The following is a 21546-nucleotide window of genomic DNA, read 5'->3' on the forward strand; positions in this document are numbered from 1 at the left end:
CTTCTGCACAAGTAATTACGCTATTACAAGCCGTATAGGTGGGGTGGATCAAATCCAACCAGGACTCGCCCTTCCCTCGCCGTGCGTCAGGGATGTGACGTGCTGACGTCAAAGCGGAAATCTGCAGCGATTCTTTCTAGAATTTTACAGGAGCTGTGGCGTTAGCCGGAGGAAACCTTTAGCTGAGAGCAGTCCACAAAAAAATAAGCCAAGCAAACATTAGAATCGGCCGAAATAATCTTTGGGGCCAGGCGTTATTCAATCAGTCTGGCAATATTAATGTGGTCCAGTTTTTAACGGCCACAGTTCTGAAATAACTTTTACCTACTGCTATCAACGTTAGCACTCGCTAGCATAATGTCTAGAATAGACTACAGCGTGTGGGACCACATCGAAGTCTCTGATGATGAAGACGATACACATCCCAACATCGACACACCCAGTCTATTCAGATGGCGACACCAGGTACACTATAACGATGCTTCGTTTTCCTCGATATTCAAAACATAGGTGCCCGATTCATGGTATATTACCTAACGTTAGCACACTTGGTCGGTAAGCAGTTGCAGGTATTTGCTAGCAGCAGCAACGAAGTTCTGTCGCAGGGATGATATCTTCATGTGCAAATGACAATTTTTTTTCTTCTATTAGGCACGCGTTGATCGCATGGATGAATATCAGAAAAAAGGAGAAGACATGGAGAAGGCGCTTAATGAAAGCAGACGTAAACTGTCAGACGCGCAGAAGAAAACAAGGGAGCTCGCTAGCTCGGCCACCGATGATGCAAAGGCGGAGCTGACCAAGGCACAGGCAGAGGAAAAGAAGCTTAAAAAAGAGGAACGGGAACTGGAGAAGAAATTTGACGATCATCAACGGGAGGAGAAGAAGATGCCATGGAATGTGGATACACTCAGTAAAGAGGGTTTCAGCAAGGTGGGACCTCTGCGTTGATTTGTGAACACATTACATTGGTACTTTTTATGGCCAAATTTTGTCTCAAATATTTATCATCGTGATCCGCAAAATGCCGCTACCTCTCAAAGAATCTCAATGACCATGCCGCTAGTAGGAGAATGGTTGGCATTGTTTGTCAGTGTGGTAGGAGGGTAGATGTCAAAGACATGCAGTCATCAGGATCATATTTGCTGATGTAAATGATCTGTTATCTATTCCATAGAGTGTTGTCAACGCCAAACCTGATCCAAGTGAGGAGACAGAGGAAGAGAAAGAACACAAACATAAAACCTTTGTCGAGAAGTACGAGAAGGAGATCAAACATTTTGGTAAGCGATTTGTGTTAATTCCTTCGGTCCAGCAATTAATAGCATGGGGTTCATAATGTTGCATAGCAAGAGTCCTCATTGCCTTTTCTTCCTGCAGGAATGATGCACCGGTGGGACGACAGCCAGAAATACCTCTCAGACCGTTCTCATCTAGTATGTGAGGAGACCGCCAACTACCTGGTTATCATGTGCATTGACCTTGAGGTGGAGGAGGTAAATCTGCAAATTGCAATTACTTGCATTCAATAGAGCTGGGGTTCTAGTCTCATGACTGTCTTTATTTTTTTTCCTTCACAAATGTTTGTAACGGCTGACCACTTGTATTTTCTTCAAAGAAACATGCGCTGATGGAGCAGGTGGCTCATCAGACCATTGTAATGCAATTCATTCTGGAGCTGGCCAAAAGCCTCAAAGTGGACCCACGCGGTTGTTTTCGCCAGTTCTTCGCTAAGATCAAGGTAACGTTGCTTTGGTTAATAATACAGCATGTGGCTTGGTACCGTCACATCAAATCCTTTGCATGGTCCTTCATCACAGTCTAAAAGGGCTTTAAAGGACATATTGTATGGCCTGTAAAGCCACCCAACCCTAGCTCCCCAAACAGCAAGGACAACCCTTTTTTTTTATTTCAGAGTGGGGATCCCTCATTCTGGAGGTGGTTAGGGGTGCAATGGTTGCCTTAATAGACTTAGGGTAGCATTTCAAGTAGGGCTGTAACGATACGCGTATCAAACCGAAAATCGCGATACTCAAAGCCACGATCCTGTCTCGCAGTGTGAGAAGGCAGAAGCGCGATACGCCCTTTCTAACTCTGCGGTCAAATTGTCCGATTGAAATTTGCTAATAATTTGTCTAGATAATAGTCTGCTGACAGCGCCCCCTCCTATCGATGCCGTAAGTATGCGACTGCAATCCTCCGTGGCTACGGAGGATCGCATTTCCCCACAGCCGTCGAAGTGCTCATATGCGATATGAACGACATTTATCCAGAGGGGGCCTGTGTGATCCTGTCTCTAGTGTTTTGTGTGATTTGACTGGCAGTTTGTCTGCTTATAGGTCGGAATGAAGCGGCCACCGATTATTGACAGGATGGGTACTTTATTCTACCGGACTCGTTCGCTTCTTCACTAGACACACGCGCTACCGCTCGCTCTCCTCGCTCGTCCACTCACTCGCTGACGTCACTCACACACGCATACGCACATTGCCATTCTGGCGCACACACATATGCTACTCGTAACGCCTCGTTATTGCGACGTTCATGACCTTCAGGTTTTTCTCCATCTATTGAAAGTTAGGCTATTAAACATGTTGCATTCTATACGGCCTGATTATGTCATTATTTAAGCTACATAGCCTAATAAGTAGTGCTAATAAGGATATTTGACTAAACCAACCAAACAGTTGAAAAAAGCATCCTCCCACACGTTATTTCTTTATTCATTTAGCTATACTTTAATAGTATTCTTTCTGTTCAAATCTGTTCAGTGTTACAAATTATTTGTTATTAAATGTTACATTAAGTTAATTGGTATATAAGTGTTGTTTAAATAAAATGCCTTTTAAATTTCAAAAAATCGTGGGATGTATCGAACCGTGGGTCAAAAATCGTGATACAAACCGAATCGTGAGTTTGTGTATCGTTACAGCCCTACTTTCAAGGGAACATTTGAAGTAAAATTAATTAATTTCTATGTTTCACACGAAAGTTGTTGCAGCAAACCACCAACACACCTCAAGATATAAACAATAGATTGTTTATATGTTGAGGTGTTGACTGTTTATATCCAGACCGCCGACCAGCAGTACCAGGATGCCTTCAACGACGAGCTGGAGTCCTTCAAGGGCCGGGTGCGTGGCCGGGCCAAGATCCGCATTGAGAAGGCCATGAAGGAATACGAGGAGGAAGAGCGGCAGAAGCGCATCGGCCCCGGGGGCCTGGATCCAGTAGAGGTGTACGAGTCACTGCCGGAAGTAGGTTTTCACATCATTACACCATTGTATCCTTTGTTTAGTTCGGTATTTTTTATTATTCTGACGAAATTTGGTCCGTTCATTTTTCTTTCTTTTTTTTTTACAGGAAATGCAGAAGTGCTTTGATGACAAGAACATTGAGATGTTGCAAGAGGTTATCAGCAAAATGGACCCTACGGTAGGTTAAGAAGCTATGGGATTTATAGTGTAGTGGCTTGGGTGTTTGCCCTCCAGCTGAGAGGTTCAGAGTGTGATCGCCTGTTGTCTGCCGTCTACCTGTATGCGTTCTTTAGCAGGATGCCTTATTCCGTCAGTTCCTTAATGGAAATGAGGTCTCTGCTGAATGATGAAATAGTATGTGGTAAAATAGATGAGCTGGTAAATAGAACCTATTTCAGTCAACGTCATGATTAAAAATTAAAAAGCAACCAATAGTAGGCTACACCAACTAATATATCCATACTATATCATCTTGCTGTGTGGTTGAGGGCCAGAAAATTCAGTTAAGTCCTATTCAGAAATGGGGGAACTAGGAGGAACAGGTGATTGGTATTGTAACTCACTCAGCGGATTAGTTGAGAGGGTATGACCTTGAGATTTTTTGATGGTCAAAATTAAGACAGAAAATTAGGCTTTTAGCCCAATAAGGTATAATCTAGGCTAATATTATGCAGTAATCAATATAATACATCCATGAAATCAAAACCTAACTGGTCTGGGGAGACTGAGAGCTTGGCCCTGTCTACGCACAGTTTTCATATTTGTTAAGGAGAAAAAAATCGATGACGAAAATGTGGAAGTATGGAACTGCAGCTTTTGACTGTAGTCGTGCAGTTCGCAAATAGATCTTAGCTCTAAGCTAATTCGCTAAGAGTGTTACTACATCAATCACCTGTTCCTCCTAGTTCCCCAATATCTGATTAGTTGATTAACATCTCTGATTATTATAATGAAAACATTAGTCACCTATCCATACCTATAACGGGCAAAACGTTATCATGCTGGCACTCAACAACACAGAAGACATAGTTGGTGTAGCCTTCTAATGTTACAAGTTCCTCCAGGTGTACCTTTTGTTTTGTCTCCACCTAATGCAGTGATGTAATCATGACGTGAATGCAAAAACAGTCCATACCGGGCAGATGCTGGTGGAAGCCTGATGGACAAATGCATCATTAAATGCTGCAAAAATACACCCATTTGTGATGTTGATTCTCACACATCGAAAACACGTTATCTTAAAAACGAATTTGTTAGTGAAAATAGAATTGAACTTTACCCTTTTAGGAGGCGAAGGTCCATATGAAGGCTTGTATAGAGTCAGGCCTCTGGGTGCCCAACTCCAGGACAGACGACGCTGAGGACAAAGAGGAGGGCAAAGAGGAGGACGGAACGTACGAGGAGCTGAAGTCGGAGGTGGAAAAAGAGAAGGTGGATGAGAAGAAGGAATGACAGACCAACAACGCTTTTACGAATTGACTGCTGTTTATGCAATTGTATTGACCTACTGCACCGCTACTTCCAACTATATGTATGACTAGTTTGTTGCCAGAGTATTCGTACAGCTGTGTAACTTCTCAAAAGATATTAAGCTCTGATTTTAAGGATTAGTCTTAGCATCCCAAAACACATTGTTGTGTATTACCTGCTTGGAATCAGAATGTCGCCAACTCTGTTTCTTAAACTTTTTTTTTTGTTTTGACACCATTAAATATGTATTCTGTTTCTCCTTGCATCCTTTCCTGTGCACCTCATGCCGCCTTTTTTGCCTGTTTCCAAATTACGCTCTACCACTTTATATTGCCTTTAGTACAACTTTTTGGATCTGTTTGAATCATACCCACGTGGAAAATCTGTCTGTCAGGTAAACTACATGTCATGTCAGAATATCGCGAAGTTAAAATAATCAACTGATCGTTTCTAAAGTCGTAAGTGCGCCCCCAGATGAACGTTTGCCCGTGTGGGCACAAGTGTATGGTGTCAAATTATTGTTGACTATACTTGGGTAATATATAAAAGAAGAATCGGTTAACTCCATTCTCTGAACGGGGCGATCCACTTTATTTCCAGAGCTCCCAACACAGTCAAAACAGCGACCCACACGCAGACACTTCCGTTCTCCTCCTTCAGAATAAGAGTCCCTAACAGGAACTGGGTTACATATGCATTCATCAGTGCTTTTATACGTGCATTCATCAGTGCTTTTAGACGTGTTCAGTGGTTTTTAGATTAAACACGTCTGAACACGTTTAGACGCGCACAAATGGCTTTGTTTGTGCGAAAGAACTGGCTGCGTTCAATGAAATTGAACCATGAAATGGTTCAAAAAGGATTGAGCCTTCGTTTTATGTCTATGATTGAGCCCCTTTTATAAACAACCCTTCCGGGTTTTGTCCGTTGGCTTGTGTCGATACGTCAAGTGTCGATACGTCACCTGTAAGCGCAGGAGTCGATCTGGCAGCCGAGTCAATCTTGTACCCACGCTGGCGGTCAGGGACGCTAGGCAGCGCTTCTACGTCAACAGGAAGTCGCTGCGAATCTTGGAGTCGAAAGGGGAGTGGCTCTAGGACGGTCTCTGGTTCCTTGCGTGTCTGGCATGTATTTCTTCGGAAAGGCAGATCCGAGCCTGGGATTCAATATCAGGAGACGTCACTCGTTCCTGTTGAACTATTGAGTCATTTTTACCCTGAACTGAGGTTAGTCAAACCCACTAACGGATACTTCTGTTTCTCTGGATTTGAGCGCTGTACTTCTTTTTCATGTGCTGGTCGATTGGCATATAGGTGGGTTTCTTTTATTGATTTTATTGTTATTTTAGGCGATAACGTGGTGGTTTTCCGTATGTTTCGTATGGTTGTTTTACGATATGCTGTTCACCGATAGGTAAACAAAATGCGCTATAACCCGGAAGGCCTATGCTATTAACAGACTACTGTTTGTGTCGCTCAATGGCTTTAACAGGTGTCCACACTTCTCTTTTCTAAGACTATTCGTTTTATGTACTTGGGTACTTGCTTATTTTATTCCGAGCACTATCATCTCACGACATACTGTGTGTTATTGCTTCCTAAAGGCCACAGCGATTCGGGCTGTCCCAACCATGTTTGGAAATAGATACAATTTCAGACGGGTGAACTCGACTTCCAGACGGTGTGAGCCACCAAAGAGTCTGGGTATCCACATTTATCTCTTATGGACCAAGGAAGGGGATCGCTACCATTCTCACTCAGTGGGAGATGTCACGGCAGAGGAGCTATGCATGTCTGTTGCAGAAGCTGTTGGTACGTCTTTTGCTGTTGCGCTAGTGGCCCATCATAATAGTTTAAGTGGATTTATCTTGTTGAAAGTGTATGTGACCTAAATGTTTCCAATATAGGCATCACCCCTCTGTGTTCCGTGTTGTTTGCTCTGTACGATCCTCTTGCCTGTTGCTGGTACAGTCCCAATCACGTTTTTACTCCAGATAAGACATCCCTTGTACTTCACTATCGTATGAGGTACGTCGATTTCTTTTAATACTTCCTATCCCATCTACTAAGTATTACATGGAATGAAAGACAATTATTTATTCCTATCCCGTAAATTCAGGTTTTACTTTCGGAATTGGCACGGGCTAAATGACAAGGAGACGACGGTCTCACGGTATGCACCGCGCTCGGGATCCGAGCAGGGGCCTTCTCCTCTGCTTGAGCAGACGGCTTTGGAGTACCTATTTTCACAGGTTTGTTTGTGTACCGTTTATGTGTGTTTGCGCGCTTCCGCATAATGTTTATTATCATGTAAATGTATCTTTTTGATTAACGATTATCTCTTTAGGCCAAATATGATTTTGTGAATGATGTGGTGCCGATGGAGGAAGCGGAGACAGATGAGCAGCTCAATCAACTGCAAAATGAGAGCCTGGGCATGGCGGTGCTTCATCTCTCCCATGAAGCGGCCCGTAGAGAGTGTAGCATAACAGAAGTCTCCGACAAAATCAGGTAACGGGGGGGTTTGGACAGATGAGGGCTGTCGGTATGTTGCATCTTATCAAAGCACACACTGATATGCTTCCCTTTCTTCAGCTTTCTGGACTGCATCCCAAAATCCTTCTCTCAACACATCGGTCGGAACAACTTCTTGACCAGGCTGAGGATCAATCGGGTGTTTGCAAACTTTGTGAGGAACTTCCAGCGGCAGACTGCGGACAATGGGAGGTTGGGATTCCAGGACGTCATGTACAAGTACATCTACACACTCGAGCACCTTGCCCCGAACTTCGCTACCGAGACCTTCTCTGTGTCCCACATGGCAACAAAGAGGGACGGCTATGGCGGCGGATCTAATAGCCACTCTTTTTACGCCTATGGGAACTCGACAAGCAACATTGACGCCCTGCTTGCGCACGAAGTGTTGGTTTCCGGCACCAAGGGAATACTGTGGAGGAAATCGCTTGGGCAAAAGGTAAGTGTCCCCAGGTGACGATGGCAAATCGTTGCGCAATTTGTCATCGAATGTTGTTTGGTTTTTCTCTAGGTAGATATATTCTCTCCACCTTCTCTCACTCTCCTCACCCACCCACCAGGCTCGAGAGAACAGTTACTTCAGGAAGGATTACATAAAGAAGAAAGCAAAACAGCAGAACAACCAGCCGAACGACAACAGAGCCAAGGAATGGCAACACTTCTGCGACTTCCCAGAGATATCCCACATCACCATCAGTGGCGAGGCGGTGTGCATTAGCACTCAGGATAACCACTCCATGGTGAGATGACTTGCATCTCTGGCTTCATGTTAAAACCTGTTATGCATTTATTACACAAACTGTTTGTGTTGCTTGATTTCTGAGCCATTAGGGTTAAACGATAAACCATTTCTACGCACACTTTGGGATATTGAATTGTGCGGGATTGTTTGTCGTCTGCAGATTAGTGCACACTTAACAGGAGGAAAGGGATTGTGATCTTTGCCTGTTTGTCTGTGTGTCTGCGCAAATCTAGGAAGTTCACATGAATTCCACCCTGGAGGCTCGTTCCTTCATCTCCCTCCTCGACGGGTACTTCCGCCTGACTGCAGATGCGCACCACTACCTCTGTCATGAGGTGGCTCCACCAAGGGTGGTTATGAGTGCAGCAAATGGGCTGCATGGACCAATGCAGTGAGTCTATTACTCTTTCGTTATTAGGGCTGGGTATTGGGCACCCAAATCGATTTTATTCAGATTGACAAGGAGTTAATCTGGCATGGGATTCGATTCCCATTTGTTTCGAAATCAATTGCGGATATTTCAGCGACGATACCAAACTGATTAAATACGAAGAGCATCCCCACATACCTGGTAGATGTCTCTCTTGCGTCTTTAGACTTCAATCGTGTTTAAAGAGACACACTGATACATCGTCAACTGTACATCGTCTCATTTTCAGGGAGGAGTTTGCAATGTTGAGACTCAAGAAGGAGGCGATGGAGGATGGAGTGTTTCTTCTTCGTTGGAGTGCACTCGACTACCACCGCATCTTACTGGCTGTGATGAACTCGAGGGCGGTAAGGTTAAACCCAAGCACAGAACCCTGTTCTTCTGGATACCATCCATACAGAAGGTTCGATTTTCTTTTTTCTTTTTTAATGTATGCCTGAAACCCATTTTAGGATGGTTCGACTTCAGTCCACAAGCAGTTCAGAATCCTGCAGCGGGGCTCAAAGTACTCCCTGGAGAGCTGGGACCAGGAGTTCTCCAGTGTGAAGGAGCTCATCGAAGGCCTCAGGAGCTTGGTGCTCCGATCTGGTGCCGACAGCTTTACTCTCAAGAAATGCTGTTTACCCAGGACTGCAGGTTGAACACCGAGAATTATGCTCTTCTTTGTAACATTACTGGATCATGTTTTGCCCCTTCTCTACAGCTTCAAATACAACTATTCAGAAGTTGATCAAATAAATATGGCATAGTTGGCCGACTTGCCATTGGTATGGAACATGAACTAAACTGAATGCTGTCTTTGGATCTTTTGTGTTTGTAGTTTGCTGCTACCCTGGTTTGTGTTTGTTTGACTCATGCAAATGTCTCCGTCTTTATCTGATGCAGAGCTATCCAACCTGCTGTTGGTGAGAGACAAATCCATCCATCCCTCTTCTTCGGATGTACCCCATATGCGCTTTCATCAAATTAAAGTGAAAGACATTGTACAGGTGATACACACACACACACACACATACACACATAGATACATACATACATAGATACATACATACATACATACATACATACATACATACATACATACATACATACATACATACATACATACATACATACATACATACATACATACATTAATTGTATTTCATGTCCCTGAGTAGGAGCAGCACATGGGTCCTGGGACGTGGACAAACATCTTCTCCGGTCGTTTTCTGGTTACTGGTGAAGGAAATGACGAGGATGAAGAGTACAACAACAACCTGAACGACCCCAAGGGGAACAGAGTGGTCCTGAAGATTCTCGACCAAAGCCATAAGGAGATGTCTTTTGTAAGGAATTGTTGAAAACCCAACACAACTAACGATTATCCATTCCAAAGTTAAAAACTGATTGTATGGACTAAATATAATGTGACTAAATATAATGTCACACCCACACCCTTGTGGTGTGGGTGTGTGTATGGGGGGTTGTGTGTACAGTATACACATGGCTCTTTCCCTAACCTTTTCCTACTTCTTTCTCGTCTCCAGGCATTCTTTGACACAGCCAGTCTGATGAGCCAGGTGTCCCATAATCACCTGGTGTTTGTGCATGGCGTGTGTGTGGGAACTGAAAGTAAGATGAACATCCCCATACACTAACCTTTGTGGCTTCCCTCTTTATTGGTTCACGATTACAATTCTTTGATTGCTGGATTTGCTTTTATTGACTTGTAAACTTCCTCAAAATGAACCCCTGAACACAACAGCACATTCAAACCAATTTCATTAAATGATAAGTTTTGGTTGTTTATTGGCCTCACTTTGGATTTCTTTTCAAAGTCATAATGGTCGAAGAGTTTGTGGAGTTTGGGCCCTTGGATGTTTTTCTGCGGAAGGAAAGAGCCTCTGTGTCGCCTCAGTGGAAATTCATTGCTGCAATACAGCTTGCCAGTGCCCTCAGTTATCTTGTGAGTTTATCCAATTGAAAATTGGATGCACTTATATATCACCGAAAGTACCATATCTGTAAGCTAGTATCTCTATCTCCAGATATTCCGAATTTTACACAAATACAAAGATTTTACAACATACATTCTCATGATGCTCTGAAATTCATTATATATGTTTTAAAAAACAGTTGGGCTTGAGTTGACCTGTTGATTCAATTATTTCAGGAGAGTAAGAAGCTGGTTCATGGCAACGTCTGTGCCAAGAACATCCTTGTGGCCCGGCGTGGTCTGGAGCACCAAACCACTCCGTTTGTCAAACTGAGCGACCCAGGCATCGCCTTAAATGTCCTCTCCCGGGAAGGTAGGCCTCAAATGCAAGCGACAAAGTAAATTGCATTTAATGCACAGGAAACGCCATGCAGATCACATCTCCCCTGTTCACTTCCTAAGACACAGCGGCAACAATGACACTGTTAAAAATGTTTGACTTGGACAATGAAATCTTGTTCAGAGCTTGCTAAATTGTTGTTACTCGCTCTTCACATAAAGCAGACAAAATTTGCATTCATAATATTGGTTCTAAACTTAGTCTTGACAGTACCATTAACATGCAGACAGGAAAGCAAGGGAAACTGAGTGGATAAAGAAAAGTGTCAAGTGCTTTTCACGCAAAGCAATAATTCAAGTCGGTTCCCAAAGGAAGTCCAATCGCACAGATTTCATCTGAGTCCGCGTGGCACTTTAATAACACTCATCCCCAGAACGTCTGGAACGTATCCCGTGGATCGCCCCGGAGTGCGTTCAGAGTGGAGCGCCCATCGGGAACACTGCCGACCAGTGGAGCTTCGGTGTCACGCTGCTGGAGATCTGCAACAATGGAGATGTGCCCATGAGTGGCTTCACATACCTGGAGGTGAGGCTTACCACCATAAACCAGCACAACATCGACCTGTCCTTCTGAGCCTCATCTAAGGCCAAAGCCAACAGCCCTATCATGATATGCAAACAACGTTGTTTGCTTTAGACTTGAGTCCTTTACAAACCAAGCGACAAATTCAGCCCAGCTATATTTGTGCTCGGTGTGCTAAGCTCTGTTAAAATCAGATTATTTTCTTCTAAAATACAATACAAGTCAGGGTTATGTCGGGCGAAGCGAAATAGTTGTGCCGTCCTCGAAAGGAGCTTTAGGCAACATTCGGCAACAATACAGTTACATAATGGATGTTCTGTTATGTTATGTTCGGCCACATTCAAAAAAACTAACTTGACCTGGATAACCCGAAACGCAATGTTATACCACAATAAATGTGGCAACCAGACAATTTTTTTTTTTTATATCATATTGCAATATTCATAGATTTGCAGAATCAAAATACATATTGTCTCTGCACCCAAAATTCGTTGAGGAACTTGTGCCAGATTCCCTTCCCCAACAAGTACATATTGAAATTCCCGCTCTGTGTGCTTTGGGCTTCATGCCTGACGCGTCTCCGAACTCCTTGTCCCCTCTGAACAGAAAGAGCAATTCTACCAGCAGAAGGGGCGCTTGGTCGAGCCGCAGTCCCCGGAACTGGCCAGCTTCATCAGCATGTGTCTGACCTACGAGCCTGTCGAAAGGCCCTCTTTCCGCACGGTGCTCAGGGAGCTCTCCAATAGCCCAAGTACGATGCTCTGGGTTATAATTGCACTGAGTTAATTGTTTGCTTTCTCAGATTTTCTGGTCCAAAACTTGTGCATGCATAATAAACGAGCAATAAAATATATTGGTATCTGGCACAGATCCTAATACAATGTATTTGTGTATCAGATCTAGATTTCGCCCCCAGTGGCCCTTTCACCATCTTGGACCAAAGCGTTTTCCACAAGCGCTACCTAAGGAAGATGCGGGATTTAGGAGAGGTAATTTTTGTTATGTTCTCGTAAAATTAGGTCCTTCTTGTATCAGAAAAAGCCTAGTCACCCCACCTGACCCGTGACCTGCCCACAGGGTCACTTTGGAAAGGTCACACTGTGCATGTACGACCCCAACAATGACGGCACTGGAGAACATGTGGCGGTGAAGGCATTGAAGCACGATGGAGGCGGAAATCAGCATGAATGCTGGTTGAAGGAGATCGACATCCTGAAGTCCCTCTACCACGCCAACATCGTGAAGTACAAAGGATGTTGTACTGAGCTTGGTGAGTACGTTACATTACATCTATTTAGCTTATACTTTGGTCTGATACTTAAGTGCAAGAGTCACGCTGAGTATTTTACATTAATCAAATAAGCCAACAGTTTTAAGTGCTACAATATAGAAACAAGAGAAGGATATGTTTTTAAATTTTTAATTGAAAACATTCTGCCTATTTACTCCCATATAACCTCTTCCAAAACTATTACAATTATGGCAATGTCTGGGCATTTCTGGTCCGCTACAATGGATTCATTAAAAAAGACATGCATATAATGCTTGAAAGATGAACAATTAATCAAATAAACCATATAGCCGTTTTTATTTTTAGTGTGTTATTAAAATAATTGTCTGGTTGATTAGCAGGTGGGAAGGTTGTGCAGCTGATCATGGAGTTTCTGCCGCTGGGGAGTTTGAAAGAATACATCATTGGGTGTAAGATAGGCGTGCCACAGTGTCTCCTTTTCGCAGGGCAGATCTGCCAGGTAAGCAAAGTCTGGGTTTTAGGCTCATATCCACTAGGAGACAGACCACCTGATAATGAGTCTGCCGACTCAGTCGGGGCGGGGGGTGGCGGTGGGAGCTGAAGTCAGCTCTGATGTCATGTAGTGTGGGGGGGCTCAAGACAAGCGATTATGTCGTCCGCTGTATAGTCAGGAGAACAGTGTTATTATTTTGAAACTGAGGCTGAAATTTGGGATCACGCTAACAGCAGCACATGGGCAGAAACGAACGGCCCCTTCCTCGTAACGGCGGAGTCGGATATCGGGATTAAAATGTTGACAAACAGACGTAAACCAATGAAGGATTTTCTTCATTGTCCTTTTTAAATGGATCAAGCTGCTGCTTTACTATTTACTACCAGAGCATACAAGTCCTTTTAGTCTAACCGGCATAAACCCAGGCTTTAAACGGGGCTCGAAATGTTAAATTCAATAGAAATTTCAGTAGAAGTTCTCCAGCCATTTGGCTAGAGAATGGGGCGGGGGGGGGGGCATCAATAATCAGTGATTCTTTAATAAAAATGCCAAGCACAATTGTATTTCTATCAAAGGGGATGGAATACCTGCAGTCAAAACGCTACATCCACCGGGATCTGGCGGCTCGCAATGTTCTGGTGGAAAACGACAACTTGGTGAAGATCGGAGACTTCGGCCTTACCAAGCATATCCCAGAGGAAAAGGAATACTACCGCGTCCGGGATGACGGAGAAAGCCCTGTCTTTTGGTTTGTCGATGCACCATTGAAGCTAAGCATTTTCCTGGTTCCTAGCTCCTGAATGTACGCCCCCTTTTTAACCGCACGTGTTCACACAGGTACGCCGTCGAGTGTCTCAGGGAGAGCAAGTTCTCCTTCTCCTCGGACGTCTGGTCATTCGGCGTGACGCTGTACGAGATCCTCACCCGCTGCGATCCCGCCATGAACCCACCGAAGGTAGGTTCATGGCCTAACCCTAACCCTAACCCTACTTCAGATACTTCAGAATATTAATGATAGATATATTTTTAAAAAACCCATAGATAAAGGTTTAAATGTATATTCTGCTCATCAACAAGGACTTGTTGACCAGTCTTTGTTGACTTGATTTTTGTTTTTTTCTGCTTTCCCTGAGGTTTTAATTAAATTTAAAATTTGCAGCGTTGTTACTCTTGAAATAGGATAACTTCATAATGTTATTTTCTGTTTCTGTTATCTGTAGAAACTGACTGAGATGCTCGGGAATGCGCACGGTCAGATGGTTGTGACGGCGTTGATCTCATTACTCGAGAGGCGGAAGACTTTGCCTTGTCCCAAAGATTGTCCCCACGAGGTAACGCTTTATGTTATGAGAACAATACAACTTATTATATTACAAGCAATTAGTCTGTACATTTAAATCTTAATACTTTTTTTGTCCCTGTCCCTCTCTCGAAGGTGTACATGTTGATGAAGCAATGCTGGAACGTGGAGCCTGGTCAACGGCCATCTTTCAAATCACTCATTGAAAGTATTGCAACCATTCGCCAGAGTTACGAAGGACAACCCAATGGGAATGTTTCCTTGCGCCATATTCACTCTTGAGTCTTCAGTCGTCATTCACACAGGATCATTTTGGTATTTACAGGCAGGGGTTTTCTTTACTCTTTAGCGCCCCCTGGCTGCTCTTGCCTTCCCAGATACACAAAAGGATTGTGTATGCAAGCACTTCGTCATCTATACATTTTAGTGAATAACCCATTTATTGACCAAATATATCATGTAGATTGATAATTCTGTTTTTTAACGACGGAGCAATCTGATCAAATAAGTAAAAACATACTATGAAATTATAATGGCATTTAAAAATATATAATATATATATATTTTACAATGTAATGTTTGTTTGTTGGTTTTATGTTTCTTTTTTATGTAATGCTACGTCAATAAAAAAATTAACTCCTTTTGCTCCTTTTAACTTTTTTTTGTTATTATATGGCTTTTAACAAATGCTGAACCATATTTGGATAGATGTATATCAATGTGTATGACAAATTTGATTTTGCCTACGAGTTAAGTATAAAGCAGGATCTCATTATGCCGGAGTCCAGGTAATCCGTTTCAACACATTTGTGACGATTAAAGGCTCAGACTTTATCTTAATATCCCTTTAAAAGCACATGTCCAGGATTGGCATCTAGGATAATCAATAATGTTGTATTATTCATGAAGACATTCCTTATTTAATTATGATATGGGAAGTCACTTATGAACGTAATGGCTAAAGTGCCTTTACATAGCTTATAATACTCCTTACAATGGACCCATGCTTTAGAGATTCAAGCCACGCCTCTAACCCCACCCCTTTCGCTGGGTACGCTGCAGTCATGGAGAATGCATTCCACTCTCGACCAATGAGAAGCGGCGCCGTGCCCATGTGTGTATTGTTTAAACTGCTCAAATCGACCGTGTGTTTCGAGATTTAGAAAACTTCCAAATTGAATGATGGCGGCCGCAGTGTCCGTTAGCGCAGCTGCCAGAGAAGAAAGCACAGATATAGGCACCATCAACTCTGCCTCCCGTCCACTCCACGAGAGCTACGACGTCGACCAAGGAAACTGGATGTCAAGAAATCAGGAGCACGTAGAGCTTGAGCCCGGCGGGGAAGATGCGGCGACATCGTGGCACGACTGTCCGCGAAGAGTCGACGAAGAGTTGACATCGTTGAACCCTGAAGAGATCGAGAGTCGCCTCGATAGGACCCGTCGAGAGTTTTATAACCGCCGCAAAATCACAATCAAGAATTTACCATCAGATATTAGTAATCAGGTACGTTTTTGTCGTGGTTGTGGAGAAATATGTAACACCGAATAAGTTCGGACCCCCGCTATACCGTTATTGCTTAATTGATTATGTTCATGTGGCTATCGTTAGCTTAGCACAACAACTACTGCCAAGCCAGCAGTTGTGTGCCGCTGGTGTGCTTCCTTCACTTTTCACTTTTTTTTGTCCTCTTAATTTCGCATTATATATGAAAGTTGGCTATTTAACCGTGCTGTTTTATCTTGACAAGCCATACGCCAAAATTGACTTCAATTAACTTTTCAATATACTTGACTATGGCTAACCCATCGTTCGGGTGGTTGGCCAGATATGTCAGTACATATCACCCACCACGGCCCATTTGATCTTTTAATCACTCTTCTTTGACGGGAATGTTTCGGTTTCCTCATGTCAGAAGCAATATGATAATTAGTATTTGAGGGGTCTAAGCTGAGCATCAAAACTACTAACCTGTCAATCGTTCCCAAATGTGAACATGATGACACACTGTTTGTTGGAACGTGCTTGACTCGTGGGGAACGGTGGGCCCGCGGCGTGCTATTGTTTGCTCGGGAGTATTGGGAGTTCGAGATAGGGATGGGGGTGCTGCCACAACAAAAGGTTGGGGGCCTGGAGACAAAACGTTTCAGAAAGTGCTGGACATCATCGGCCTTCGTTTGAGCAGGCAAAGCATTGCGACATGATAACCCACGTCCGCCCTATCGCGTCTTTTTTTTAGGCATGACGTTATAGTGTTAATGATTATTATTTTTCTTCTTTTCAGGAGGTGCACGAGCTTTTGAGCAACTATGATCTCAAGTACTGCTTCGTGGACAAGTACAAGGGCACAGGTTGGTATGGCAACAATCATACAATTGACTCTAGATACGTTTTTAACCCACTTATTATGTAATTCATACTTTTTCACTACTAATAATGGTCTAACTTGTATTAATCAGCCAATCAAACATTAACCAGCCATCACTAACTCCATGAGTCAACAATATAATTATTATATGCATTTGTCTTATGTTAAAGGTCAGCAATATATTACAAATAATGCACTTTATTTGAGATATGATCATGATATGGAAAGCCACAACTAATGATAGCCAGGCCAGAATGATCCCCTGGTGAGCATCGCATCGGTCTAGATGAGCAGAAACTGCATTCAGCCAAACAATAACTTGTTTGAAGGAGAAAAATATCTTGGCGTAGCTGCCGTATGTAAAAAAAAAATCACCCTCTACAAATCATTTCTACAATTTGATAATTTTACACATGGATGTATCTGGGAAAATGTATCCCACATATACCTCTGAACAGAGTAAGCTGCAACGGTTCAGCTGAATTTGCGCATTCCTCATCTGGAATTTTAAGTCAAGCTGTAGGACCTAAATTTGCATTTCAGAGGCTTGAGTCTCCCGGTTGCTGAGAAACAGGGCAACAGGGACACTTTTATTTATTTAAGCTAATGCAAGCAACTGATTTCCCCCTCTTTAAGCTCATCATTAAATGTCAAACCTATTCCCCCCCCCCCCCAACACAGCCTTTGTCACGCTGCTCAACGGCGAGCAGGCGCAGCGGGCCATCAAGGAGTTCCACCAGCACGCGCTACGCGACCGCGACCTCTCGGTGCAGCTGCAGCCCACGGACGCGCTGCTGTGCATCGCCAACCTGCCCCGGGCGCTCACGCAGCAGCAGTTCGAGGAGCTGGTGCGGCCCTTTGGCAACCTGGAGCGCTGCTTCCTGGTGTACAGCGGCGCCACGGGCCACTCCAAGGGCTACGGCTTCGTGGAGTACATGAAGAAGGACTCTGCGGCGCGCGCCAAGTCGGAGCTGCTGGGAAAGCAGCTGGGCTCGCGCACGCTGTACGTCCACTGGACGGAGGTGGGCTCCCTCACGTACCCGCTGCTGCACTCGCGCTGCCTGTGCGTGGACCGCCTGCCCCCCAGCCTGATGACCGCCCAGGACCTCCGCAACGCCCTGGCCGACGCCCACACGTCCATCTTCTGCCAGGTCTGGTTCAACCCCTATTGTGCGTTCGTAAAAAAAAAAATGAAAAGAAGAGAGGCTTCAATCGGGGGTTGATGTGACTTGGGTTGTCGGGGTTTGTCGTTCGGTGGTCAAAGGGTGAGGTGAGGTGAGCTGATGTCATAGGAGATTTATGATGCATGAGCACTATTCTCCGTGTTGACTACTCCATACAAAAGGGTCAGGGTTTAGATGTTCAATTTGTTTTCAATTAAACTGTCATGGCGGTAAATTAATGTTGAGCAGTATGTTGAAGTTGGATAAATGTTAACCTGCCACAGAAATGCGGGAAATGATTAAAATTTTAAACCGTTGACATTCTTTTTTTTTTTTAAACACCCATCACCTTTGCCCTGCTTCCCCCTGCCTCCCCCACCCCACGGCCTTTCACAGTTCATACAGCATTGAGCCAAGCTGGTTTCTATGACAATGGCCACCTGGCGCCCCAGGTGGCGTCATTCAGCCGTGCTTTCTGGAATGGGAAAGAGCACTGTCCTTTGGCTGCAAAAGGCTTAGTAATGTTTACCGTTGGCTCCTGCTCTTAAAACACAGTCACAAATGTTTTGGTAATTAAGGGCTTCCCTTTAAATGTTACGGGCATCTCTACAAAATGAGATTCACGCGTCTAATTTGATGACTAGACTAGAACAATTGAACGGTGGATGTTGGTAATCAAGATTTATTTTTATTTTCATTAAAATGTTATGTAATGTCAAGATGGTTGTCCCCGGATAACCTGCAATGAGACTGCGTTGCTAACTGCAGGGTTTACGTGGGCCACTGCCTACCCCAAACCTTAACACTAAACTGAGGCCTACAGCAGTTTACTGGAGATGCTGCCTGAACTACATAACTGCGTCGGCAAGCCAAAATGTAAAGCCATGGGCATAAATCATGTCATATGAGTCACGATGTTCATGAGGTCAGTTGGAAATGGCAAGATGCGCCATAAGGATAGATTTGCATACATTGCTTGCACTGTTTGCAGCTAGTTTATCTAAGACATTCGGTACAATTCTTTAAAATATAAGACTGGTTGAGCTTTCTGCGACAAGTAGTACATTGTAGCAAACTATTGTTGACATTTAATCAAAATGAGTACTCGTTGAGCGTAGGAGTGGATCTATGGAAGAAGGACACTTCCATTCAAGTATTTGAACCCAGCAAGACTTGTTTGAATAGGAGAATTGCGTACAAGACACACAGCATTGTAGACTAGACAATGTCGTGCGCACTTAGATGTTTTAATAGCATCTTGGCTTTCGTGTTCATTGATAGATAGAAGAGTCTGTATATTTCCTGTTGAAATGTCAGGAGGGTACAACTATTAAACCAATGGATACTGCCAAGGCCCAATCTCTAGATGAATGTTTTATATAACTAAGTCTAATCTGTTGATGATGCCTCTGGAAGATCTTCTCCCAAATATAGAATGCTGTTGCTGTTTTTAAAAAATATATATATTTTGCAAGAATGTGCCAAAGTCTGGCATTACGACTTGGCAGTCGATCTCGAATTGGCCGCAAATTAAAGATTCCCATCACGACTGAGAAACGTGGGCGGCCAATCGAAGACTTGTCAGATCCGGGTCTGGATTGGGCTTGACATCAGCTAGACCTACGTATGACGTATGACCGTGGGTATCCACGAGTTGGTAAGCTCACGGTGTCATTTTTTTTTGCTCCTTCCCCAGCTCGCCCAGGGACAGGATGTGAGCTTTCGGCGCTTTGCGGTCCTCGAGTTCTCCTCGGGGGAGATGGCCGAGGAGGCACAGCGGCTGGCCGACGGGCGCCTGCTGGGCGGCTCGCACATCCGGGTCTCCTTCTGTGCCCCCGGTCCACCGGGACGCAGCATGCTGGCCGCCCTGATCGCTGCCCAGACCATGGTAAGCCGTGTCCCCCCCCCCCCCCCCCACACACTCGGCACTAGGGAGCCATTTGGAGGTATAATCTAATTGCGATTCTTTTGACCAATATTGCGATTTCCTTTTTTCTTTTTGCGGTTGTCCGCGCACCCTTAAAAAGTCTTAATTTCATGTTTCTAAATTTAAGGGCTTAAAAAGTCTTAAATTCGTTACAAATGTCATATGCTGGTCTTAAATACTTTACCTCACGGTCTTAAATTTGTCGGGGCAGGGCTATTATCTGCGTGCTTGCTAGCTAGTCAAATTCAAGGACATTTGGCTGGAAGATGTCTGTTTCCGAAGTTGGCTCGCGTCTGTTGCCAACCCCCACCATCGCGTGTTTATTGAATGACCCACACAACGTTGAAAGAAGTCAACATATTGTAACTGTAATAACATAAATGTTATTTCTTTTCGGTCAGGCCTATGTGTTTGATTTTATAACCTCTTTATTTAACTATTGAATAGTAAAAGAATAATAAATATGAATCTTACTGATCTCAAGTCAGTAACGATAGCAAATCGCACCCTTTGCGATTTTTAAATCACGTTCTATCACATCGAAATGTCGGTTTGATTTGACATTAGGTCGGGCCATCACGCTGCATCCGTCTGTAATCCTTGGGTGATTGTGTTGTCATTGCCGCTTGTCTCCCCCCACTCCCCAACCCAAGGCGGTGAACCGGGGTAAGGGGCTCCTGCCAGACCCCACCGCCATGCAGATCCTCACGGGCCTCAGTAACCCCGCCACGCTCAAGATGCTGCTCAATCCAATGAGCCAGGGCCGTAAACAAGGTGAGCCCACTGCCCTCAGAACCCTTGGCAACGTGGTAGTCTGGCGGCGGCGCCGTCTGCGCTGGAGCGGACGACCCGGTCCGTCGTCTCTGCTGGTGTTAAATACGTATTTTGTTGTTGCGCAGGTATTCTCGGGATGGGCCCGCCTCCCTCCATGCCCCTGCTGGCAAACCCGGCCCTCTCTGCTGCCCTCCTGCAGATGCTCCTGCAGAACCAGGCTCAGGCTCAACAGGTACCCCTGCCCCCACCCCCCCTCAACTCACCCCAGGCCTTTCCTTATCGCACGCGTCTCTTGCTTTAAACTGTCACACGCAGACTGAAAGGTTCCACTCCTCCCCCCCTTCCCCATCCCCTCTTTTTCCCTTTGCCATTAGCAAGCCTTTCTAGGAAATCATCTTCTCTGGGCTCAGGTGCTGCACAATAAAGAGAACCGACTAGTGCCATGTGTGAGTGATCATGGCGTGTGTGTCGTGTTGGGCTTCGTAGTTCAGTGAGGAAAGGGCGACCGGCCTCGAACCCAGTGGTTTTTTGTTGTTGTGTCCCTGGAAGCAATGAGGATCTCCCCGCGCCTTGTGTTCCGTTTGCGTGTTCCAAGTTTTGCAGTTTCGTTTTTTCTCGTGTGATGTGGTGCACATGCCTTAACAAAATGTCTCAAAATGCGAGTGGCTTCCATCTGCGGTAAGTGTCCATTGGCCCCTAACTAGTTTGCCTACGCTGCGCGTTTGGCCAGCAGCCAGTCTCCCTCCCTCCTTGAGGTCTCATCCAGTGCCCTCTGCTCTCTCTCCTCTGGCCAGCAGGCAGGACTCATGGGGGACAGTCCTCTGGCGACGCTGCCTCTCCAGCAGGGCCTCCATATGCTCGGAGAGCTCCCACAAGGTTTGGCAATTGCTCACTCCAGCCGTCGCCCCCGTAAATACCATGCGATGTTGCAGTCCCGTTTGCAAAACATCTGCCCCGTTTTTCCTGAATGTTCAGCCGTTATTTGAAATGGGGGGG

At 44.6% G+C, this 21546-nt stretch overlaps 3 protein-coding genes across 5 annotated transcripts; all 3 read left to right on the plus strand.

Moving 5' to 3' along the window:
• Positions 1-73: 73 nt before the first annotated feature.
• Positions 74-4983, plus strand: cdc37 (cell division cycle 37 homolog (S. cerevisiae)). Its single transcript, XM_030342918.1, has 8 exons — positions 74-465; positions 652-933; positions 1178-1283; positions 1381-1496; positions 1619-1741; positions 3075-3257; positions 3364-3435; positions 4545-4983. Exons 1-8 carry the CDS (start codon positions 358-360, stop codon positions 4707-4709), a joined length of 1155 nt encoding a protein of 384 aa, XP_030198778.1. The 5' UTR covers positions 74-357; the 3' UTR covers positions 4710-4983.
• Positions 4984-5750: 767 nt separating this feature from the next.
• tyk2 (tyrosine kinase 2) lies at positions 5751-14962 on the plus strand. 3 transcript variants are annotated; one of them, XM_030342897.1, is made up of 24 exons: positions 5751-5953; positions 6331-6538; positions 6634-6754; positions 6846-6978; positions 7074-7237; positions 7322-7700; positions 7822-8001; positions 8237-8394; positions 8663-8780; positions 8886-9069; positions 9319-9422; positions 9594-9761; positions 9963-10047; positions 10254-10381; positions 10589-10724; positions 11125-11276; positions 11880-12024; positions 12171-12262; positions 12351-12543; positions 12903-13024; positions 13594-13766; positions 13856-13973; positions 14239-14349; positions 14454-14962. In XM_030342897.1, exons 2-24 carry the CDS (start codon positions 6358-6360, stop codon positions 14598-14600), a joined length of 3492 nt encoding a protein of 1163 aa, XP_030198757.1. In that variant the 5' UTR covers positions 5751-5953; positions 6331-6357; the 3' UTR covers positions 14601-14962. The 3 variants fall into 3 exon arrangements, with proteins under 3 accessions (XP_030198757.1, XP_030198766.1, XP_030198745.1); XM_030342906.1 differs by having other exon boundaries at positions 5754-6040; positions 12906-13024; XM_030342885.1 differs by having other exon boundaries at positions 5755-6040.
• Positions 14963-15435: 473 nt separating this feature from the next.
• On the plus strand, positions 15436-21426 carry raver1 (ribonucleoprotein, PTB-binding 1; the record flags this gene model as incomplete). The annotated part of the gene is given in 7 exon segments (XM_030342991.1): positions 15436-15824; positions 16603-16669; positions 17368-17837; positions 19546-19737; positions 20430-20550; positions 20676-20782; positions 21348-21426. Coding segments are annotated over 7 exon segments (1363 nt in total), but the record flags the coding sequence as incomplete, so codon positions are not given.
• Positions 21427-21546: the final 120 nt, after the last annotated feature.

Source organism: Gadus morhua, chromosome 2 (genome assembly GCF_902167405.1).
Source record: "Gadus morhua chromosome 2, gadMor3.0, whole genome shotgun sequence".
Classification (NCBI taxonomy): Eukaryota; Metazoa; Chordata; class Actinopteri; order Gadiformes; family Gadidae; genus Gadus; species Gadus morhua.